This window comes from Balaenoptera musculus, chromosome 9, assembly GCF_009873245.2.
Source record: "Balaenoptera musculus isolate JJ_BM4_2016_0621 chromosome 9, mBalMus1.pri.v3, whole genome shotgun sequence".
Lineage (NCBI taxonomy): Eukaryota > Metazoa > Chordata > Mammalia > Artiodactyla > Balaenopteridae > Balaenoptera > Balaenoptera musculus.
The window spans coordinates 101,633,269-101,641,813 of NC_045793.1; the positions used below are offsets into that span (position 1 = coordinate 101,633,269).

The 8,545-nt window shown below is 40.1% G+C and overlaps 1 protein-coding gene across 2 annotated transcripts; it reads left to right on the plus strand.

Moving 5' to 3' along the window:
• The first annotated feature begins 617 nt into the window (after positions 1–617).
• SEC61G (SEC61 translocon subunit gamma) lies at positions 618–7,399 on the plus strand. 2 transcript variants are annotated; one of them, XM_036864391.1, is made up of 4 exons: positions 618–699; positions 2,272–2,370; positions 3,658–3,760; positions 7,227–7,399. In XM_036864391.1, the coding sequence occupies exons 2-4, from the start codon at positions 2,277–2,279 to the stop codon at positions 7,234–7,236; spliced, it is 207 nt and encodes a 68-aa protein (XP_036720286.1). In that variant the 5' UTR covers positions 618–699; positions 2,272–2,276; the 3' UTR covers positions 7,237–7,399. The 2 variants fall into 2 exon arrangements, with proteins under 2 accessions (XP_036720286.1, XP_036720287.1); XM_036864392.1 differs by having other exon boundaries at positions 624–695.
• Positions 7,400–8,545: the final 1,146 nt, after the last annotated feature.

Here is an 8,545-nt window from a genome sequence, read left to right on the forward strand (position 1 = left end):
AGCTTGAGAAGCTCACCATTTAGCACCAAATGCCGGGGTTCATAATAGTCTCAGCAAAATCCATAGTCGGATAATACGTATACACTGTACCATGTCCCCACGTCAAACCCAGATCATGGCCTCAATTCCTGGGGAATTCCAAAGATGGACACAGAGGAAGGCCAAGTTTTGCGAGTGGGAGACCGTTTCGAGGGAGGTCGGTCACAAAACACTATGTTGCTTATAAGGTTCATTGTTGACTACAATTAAATACGTACAAAGGGACGGGCAGTAAAGAGGTCACCGCCCAAGGCGAAGCCTATCAGAGCCTGTCGTCCGGACCCGTCCAGCAGAGTTGACCCAGCTACGGAGCCCGGGTAAGGAGCGCGGCGGAGAGCAAGCCCCGCCCACGCCGCGGAGGGGCCCACGCATCGCAGCCCCGCCCACGCATCGCAGCCACGCCCCACGCCCCACGCCCCACGCTCTCCACGGAGCTGCCCAAGCCATGGCCGGCGCCGTAGACGCGCACTCCGCGAGCCCATTCCAGAAGCGGGGCCGAGACGCACGTCGGACTGCGCCTGCGCGCTGACGTCTTCCCGAAGGACCAATGAACGGAGGGGTGGGCGGGCAGTAGGCGAGCTCGGTTTCCGGTTCCGGTCGGCGCCTGTGCGTCGGCCGTTGTGCTACGTGTCTTGGCCTTCGCGAGCGGACGGCGGGTAGGTGAGGCTGCGTCTGGCGGGGGCTCCAGGCTACGGTTTGGTCACTCGCGGAGGCGGCGGACGTAGGCGAGCCCTCCGGCCGTCCGCCGCCTGCCCGCACGGCGTCGGGGGAAGCGGACCCGGGGCCGCGGCCCGCGTGCCCGAGGGAGAAGGGCTTCCAGGGCCTCGGTCCTTCGGGGCCGGCTTTGCGGCTGCGCGGCCTCGGCCGCCTTTCTGGGAACGCTTCCTCCGTCTCGGTGCTGTGGTCACGGAGGGTCCCTTCGGGGTTGGCTTTGGGGCCGTGTGTGTGGAGCGTGTCTCGGGGAGCTCCTCCCTGTGCTGTGAGGGTGAAAAGGTTGGTCTAGAGTCTGAATCAGGAGGCCATAGTGGGTTATTGGATTCCCTCCCCTGACATTCAGCGCAGTGCTTTGGGTGTTGCGCGGGTTTTTTTGTGTTTGTTTTTTTTTTTTTTCCTGAAAGGACCCTTCGCGTTTATCACGACATCTGTAAAGTTTAGGCTCAGTGGATTTGCAGAACAGAGTTAAGTGCAAGACTAAGGAAACAGGCGTTACTTCCTGTGTGTTGCAGGGGCCCAGCACACCTGGCCCGGGATGTTTATAGAATTGCGGACGTCCTTTCAGTGTTCTTGGGCGAGAAACCCGGGGCTTAGAGAGGCTGCATTTCATAGAAAGGGATTTGAACCACCACTTCTTGCGGGTGGCATTAACTCAACAAAAGCTTACCGAGTATCTGGGTGCGTGGCCCCGGTTGTAAGCACCTGAAATCCAGTAAAGTCCAAGCAGCGAATCGGCTTCATTGGCTGTTGTACCAGTGACTGTCAGAGCCAAGGTTGGATGACATTTCTACTGTGTGATGGGTTCCACAAGAGAGCCCATCGGTAACATACATACAGCCCTTTTCCTTAAAAGGTGTGTCCAGACCTAAAGATTCAGACTTCAGCGGACAGCCTCGGAGAGTCTGGGTCTTGGTTTAGCCAGTTTTTGTGGTTTTGAAAATTGTACAGATGATCTGCCCCATGTAGAGAAACTCTTTTCTTAAAACGTTGTGGGGCCATGGTTTGGAACAGTCAGATGGAAGTCCACGTTTACCTCTACTGTAGGCCCTTGAAGCGTCACAGTTGGCATTCACTGCACGAGACGCTGGGGTCTGGAGAGTTTAAAATAAAATACAGCAAATATTTGTTGGGTCCCAACCCTGTTGATTCCCCAGCAGGAACAGCGGGAGGACTGCAGGGTGGTTGAGGGGCGGATCTGTTGTCAAGTGCTCATTAGCCTTTTTGCAGTGAGAGCCCTTTTATACTAAGAGCTTGCGTTCTTTGTCAGTGATGAGAACACGGGCAAAACCTGCCCTGTTCTTACTGCCTTTGTTTTGATGATTGGCTGGAGATTGCAAAAAATAATGTCAATTTACTCTTGGAGTCTGTGGTTTTTTTTTTTTTTTTTTTTGGTGAGATGATACTGACCCACCCATATCAGGCTGGTCTCATTTACACTTTGATATAACTCAACAAGTCCTTGCTCTATAATAAATAACATCAGTGAGTATCTTTTTTTCCTTTTTGTTTTTCAAACAGGCATCATGGATCAGGTAATGCAGTTCGTTGAGCCAAGTCGGCAGTTTGTGAAGGACTCAATTCGGCTGGTTAAAAGATGCACCAAACCGGATCGAAAAGGTAATAAAATTAAATCTTTGCATTCTCTAAGCCCTTTATTTGATTAATGTCTTCCGGTTTAATAATTGTTGCAATTCTTTCATCAACATTTTTATTGATTTATTTCGCTTTATTGCTTTTTAACATTGTCATTTTTTCCTAAACTTTGTATACTTTTTGCATACCTTATAAATTTTTCTCTTATATGTATTTTCAAATCATATAAGGTTATTTGTTACAGCCTTATTTTCCATGTTGCTTTTGCCTTAGTCATATTTAATGACTTTAGAGTTTTTAGTATCTTTCACATTTCTACTCTGGAAAATCTTTTGGAGCTCTTCCTGCGGTGCCACTCCCTCCCCAAGCCTCCCCCAAGCAAAAAAAGCCTTAACGTGAAATCAACAGCATAGTTGGTGCCAACCTAGAAAGTTTAATTTCTTACTTATCACAATTCATGTGTTAAGAGGTGAACCACAGTTTGTCTGCTTCTATTCATTTATTGACTGCTGCCTGAGTTAGGAGCTGGGAATATAATAGAGACTATAATATGATGTATTATATTACATATATAGCATAATATATAAAAATATACAATAAGGAGCAGTCCTTACTTTTATGGACCTTAGATTCTTTGAGGGAAGATAGTCATAAGCAAATAATGACAATTACAATTTTTAATTACTGCTATGGTAAGTATTACGGAAGGTAAATAGAGGAATGTTTGACAGCATGTAATAGGAGGACTAACCAGGTCAGGAGGTCAGGGAGAGCTTCCCTGAGGAGATACCCTTAAATGGAAATATCACCAGGGTCTGGAGCCTTTACGTAAAATTGTGCGCAACCCAGTTCGGTTTTTCAAGCCTTATTTTTGGCTTCATTATAATATCAAAGACAGTTGACCTATTATTTATAAAAAGTGATGTTCTGTGCTTTTATAATTAATACTTTTAGCAATGTTACAAAATTTTTAAGACAGATACTGTGTATTCTGTCCGTGTTTCATTTCTTTTTGGTACTCTGGTCATTTGCTAGGAAGATAAATATGTCACTGCTGGTTGATGGAATCACTAGCCTGAACATGCACTTTATTTTTATATATCATTAAATATCAATAAAATATGAAAGTTAAAAGATCTGTCAAATACCTTATTTACTATTGATACTGTCGTGTTTTATTTTATTTAAAATTATATACTTATTATCAGGAGAAATGTACACCAGTAAGTTTATGTCGGTGCTAATTTTTTTCCACCTATAGTTGCAGTGACAATGCAAAAAATAATGTAAATTTTGTATTTTTAAATCCAGAATTCCAGAAGATTGCCATGGCAACTGCAATAGGATTTGCCATAATGGGATTCATTGGCTTTTTTGTGAAATTGATCCATATTCCTATTAATAACATCATTGTGTAAGTAAACTTTATGAAATAGACAATATCTAGGATAGAATGAAAATGCAAACCATTTGAGTTAACAGCCTGCTATTTCGTTAACACACATATGTTTCTTGACTTTTTAATGTTCTTACAGTCTACTGCTGTTTACTGAGTACCAGATAATTCAAAGTGACTTTAAATCTTACATAATTTTTATAGCTACTCTGTGAGATAGGCACTAATTTTTTAATAAGTAAAATTTTAAAGGATCAAGGAAATGAGTTAAAGGCACTCAGTATGAGACAAAACAAGTATTCAGTGACAGGACCAATATTCAAACCCAGGTCCTCTTTGTGCAATATATTAACTTGTCAACAAGATTTTTAAGGTGCAGAGAAAATGCTCCCCATCTGAAAATCACTATAGTGATAGAGTTCAAACTCTGGACCAGGTTGCTTAGGTTTAGATTCTCTTTCTTGTTACTTAATAGTTGTCATGACCTTGGACAACTTGCTTATTAGCTCCTCTATGCCCAGTTTATTCAGTAAGGATAATAGTTCTTAACTAGGGCTATGGAAAGATTAATGACTTAGGTCATGTAAAACCCTAAAAAACAATTTGGGTAAGAACCTAAACGGAAGTTGTGGTTACTGTAATGAGCCATTGATACTAATACACCTTTAGGTATATTAGAGAGGAGGAGAAGAGACAGAGGAACACTGGGATTACTTTATTCTATTCTAAATGCTTTTGCTTTTTAGATTCATTGCAAGATTCATTACAAGTTGTTGGGAACACCTTATGGCAGTGTGCAATTAGAGCAGTCAGTTTTAGGCCATTTTGTTCACTGTAAAGAGTTAGTATGAGTTGCAGTACTTATTTGCTCTATGATTTTGTATTCGCTTAATCTCTGAGCCCTACCTGCCAGAGAAATAATCATGAGAGAAGCCTTTTAGGCTTATTTTATGGGGTGGGGATGGTTTGTAAACTATAAGTCTCTTTAAGTACTAGATATTTTATTATGGATGATGGTGGAAGTTGTCTTTTAAATGACGAGACTGGATGAGTATTGTCAGGTGGCTTTCTTAAGTAGGTTTTCTTAGCTATTAGGAAGACATGCCACACAGGGGTATTTTAGGATCACAGAAAGTTAGACCTGGAAAGGACCAAGTCTCTCAAACCTCCTCCATCAGTTCAGAAATCTCTATTATATTCCTAGTGAGGAATGCCGTTTCTGGAATAGTGGAATCACGGAGCGAATCCTGAAGTAGAATTGGGAAACCTGAGCTCAGTGTCTCTGGGCTACAGCCCCTACCTAACCAGTAAACAGAGGAGGGAGGGTGGAGCCTGTGACATAAGCTCAGTGCTTCTGCTTCCTGCTCCCTGGTCCGCTGTCAGGCAGGTGTAACTGACAGAGTTATTGCTTTAAATTGTTAGGAATGTCAGTTAATTGATAAGGTAATATTAATACGTCACTATATATATGTATATTCTGTAGTTTGTGTATATACACTACAGAACCTAGTCCAGTGCATTCTTGTACACATTGAAAACACTTGAGTGAAGTGTTGAATTAAGTGAACAACGTCCAACGTCAGGTTCTTAACCTTTTTCTAAGGATCATGATGGTAATAATAATTGCTAACATTGAGCACTTGCTGTGTGCCGAGGACACACAGCTTAATGTGAGCTGACTCTTTTAACCCTCATGACAATTGTGTGAGGTAGCAGTATTATTATTTCCACTTTATAGATGAAGAAACTGAGGCATGGAGAGTAAGTAAGTACGTCGCCTGCCTATAAGTGGTAAAGCAGCATGTGAAACCCAGGCTTGGGAGCCTGTGTGCTTAACCATTGTATAGGCCATCTCTCATTCCGGCTCAGTTTGAGACCACTACTCATCCTGAGTCAGGCGCCTCACTTCAGGCTCCAGTTTGCATTTCATTAAGCCCTCTTAAAATCCGGTGTTTAGAGTCCACTGCCTACTGTGGATGTTTTCTTGCTAAAGGCTACAATCTTCAGTTTCTCACAGATAACGGCTACAATAAATTTCCTTTATCCTGGGTTTACATAGTTGGTGTGGTTTGTTTTTAGCCTAAGAATGGAACATTACCCTTGTTAAATTCCTTTTTGCTAGATTCCCTTATGGAAGACTTCTGCATTTTTAATCTGTTCAACATTGTTATTTATCCTAGTTTTGTGTTCAAACATCTTTTGTTTCATTATCTGAGTTGTGGCCTAAAGTACCTTTTAGGACAGTGAACTCTTAGCGCACCCTTTTGGGATTAAGATTCATTAGTCCAGTTGTTCCCAACAGGTCTTTGAAACAAGTGTTAAAAATTTACTTTCTCTTAATTCTCATTTCTGCAGCAGGCACGATATATCTTTTGCCAGCCTTGCTAGTCAGAGATTGTTGAACTATGACCTTTTGGAAGCTAGTTGCTTAGAGAACTTTTCTTCTAGTAACACAATTGTTTTCAGTGTTTAAAGAGTTAAAAAAATATATCTCTAGATAGTTTTTACATTAAAATGAAGGCTAAATAAAACATTTTGTGAGAAAAGCTATCAGAAAACTTAACTCTTTTCGTGATACGCCATGACAGCTGTAAAACTAAAAGAAATCTTTTTTTCCTGCTTGAAAGAGCATAAATCACTGTTTAAATCATTTTGAGACGGTAGCAAGTAAAGTATAAACACAAGCTTCTCTTTCACTAGGCTGAATTATCACATTTTTTTTTCTTAATGATGAAATTTTTTCCTCTTCTATACAATTACAGCAGTCAGAATATCCACAGGGTTATAATTTAAAGGAGTTTTATAGTTGTGGGTATTTTAGTTGCAGCAATACAGTTTAATGATGTAAGCACTTAAACCACTTCACGTTAAAGTATAGATGCAGGAGTGTTTCTTTTAGGAGTGTAACTTTCATCTAGTACTGGAATTATTTTCTTTCTTTAACATCACAGTTTTAAAATGTATATCTCAGTATACAATTTTAATGTTTATGCTTTTCAAACTTGGAAGGTCTTCTGTAGAGAAGGTGATTTTTATTTTCATTGTGAACCCAGGTTTTTGAGTGATTATGGGAAGATATAGTGGTTGAGAACCAGCGTGCTGCTCTGCAGTCTTGGTTTTCAAATGGCCGATTGTACATCGAATTGAAAAAGTTCTCAACTGACCACCCTGTTACGTAGTTCGTATTTTTCGTCTTGCTGAGAAAGATGTTATGCTAGACTGTTAAGCATGTTTTCCAAATGAGGATTCTGAGGTTTAACAGATTAAGCCTGTTCCAGCAGCCACGTCCTCTGTAAAGACCTTTTCAGTTCCAAGATTTTAAAGTTCAGTTTCTTCCCTTTTGTGCTGTTTTGGAGTAATGTAGGCGTGGTTCTCAAATAACTGGTTTTGGTTCCGTAAAATTACAGCATATGGCATTTCAAATTTTTGTTATTATTAAAATCTTATGTACACTCACAATTGACCATGTTTTTTTCTTTTACAGTGGTGGCTGAATACCTTTTTAGAAAAGTGTTTTTCATCTTGGGGCTTGGTGAACAAGTGTGGATTTGAGACGCTCATGGAGTAAAAAAAATTTGCCTGTATGTTTTGTGTTTTTCTTTCATTTTTTTTCTTCCAAGATGTTTTCTATTTGTAAATTAAAATAATTTCAAAATAGACAAATTTCTCTTTTTTCCATCACAGATATTGGTCAGATTTTAGTGGTAGAAAGTAATGGTTCTTTTCCCTTCTTCCCTTCTTTCCTTCCTTCAATCCTTTATATTTTGGTTTACAGGAGAAATTAAAGGGCACAGTGGAATATTGCACTTTCTGAGTACTCCTCTATCAGATCAGTGTTTTCCCATCATGGAGGAAGAAACAGCAAGTAAAGGATGGTAGAGATAGTGAGAGAGAGCTTGAAGGTGGGGTAGGAGTTTTGTCCCTAAGCACTGAAAGTGTAAGTAGGTAGTCAGAGCTCCTATATACAAGTTTATGTGCTACTTGAAATAGCTTCCTGAAAATCATGGTTAAAAACTTTAAAGTGAGAGCTCCTCTTCAGGTAAACTATAATTAGTTACACTGTCATAAACATTGGAGCTCTAAATATTTTAAAGACTTTTTTTGATAATTAAATGTGAGATGAAAAGGGGCCTTCTTTTCCGCTTTAAAAAAAATACTGGTATAAAATTGAGACAGTCTATTCTCAGTTTTATTTATAAAACTATTAATCTGTTCATTCATTGTTTAGTTATTGAACTTTATTTCTCAAGTTCTAATATTTTAAAAAAAATTTGTTTAGCAGCACACATTTGGTAAGTGTCCTCTGATTCTTAGTGAATAAGGTAGACAGGTGTCTAACTGGTATTGTTGGGCAGTATTCCTCAGTTTTGGGATCCATGGTTCAGAGAGCAAAGTCTGTTTTCATAGTGATGGTAACAGATTTTCTGCCTATTTTTGAAATACTGATAACTGTTTTCAGTCTTGAATGAATTGATGTCTTCAAGGAAATAAAGCCTTGGCCATCTCTGCTCTTAAGGAGACCATATAGCTACGTTTGATAGTTATGTAGCTCCTTAAAGGCCAGAAGTGTGTTTACGTGCATGTGTGCATATGTATGTTTGTCTATATGTTTACACAAGCACGCATATATAGTGTACCTGTACATGTATATACACGTTTACATATATACACATATGTATTGAGTACTTAACGGTAGAAATCTAAAATGTAGACTTGCTAAAATGTCAGACTTGCTTCTGGCAAATATGTGTATTTTCTTGTAGTATAAAATGATCTGAACATTAATATTGACTTGATGTANGA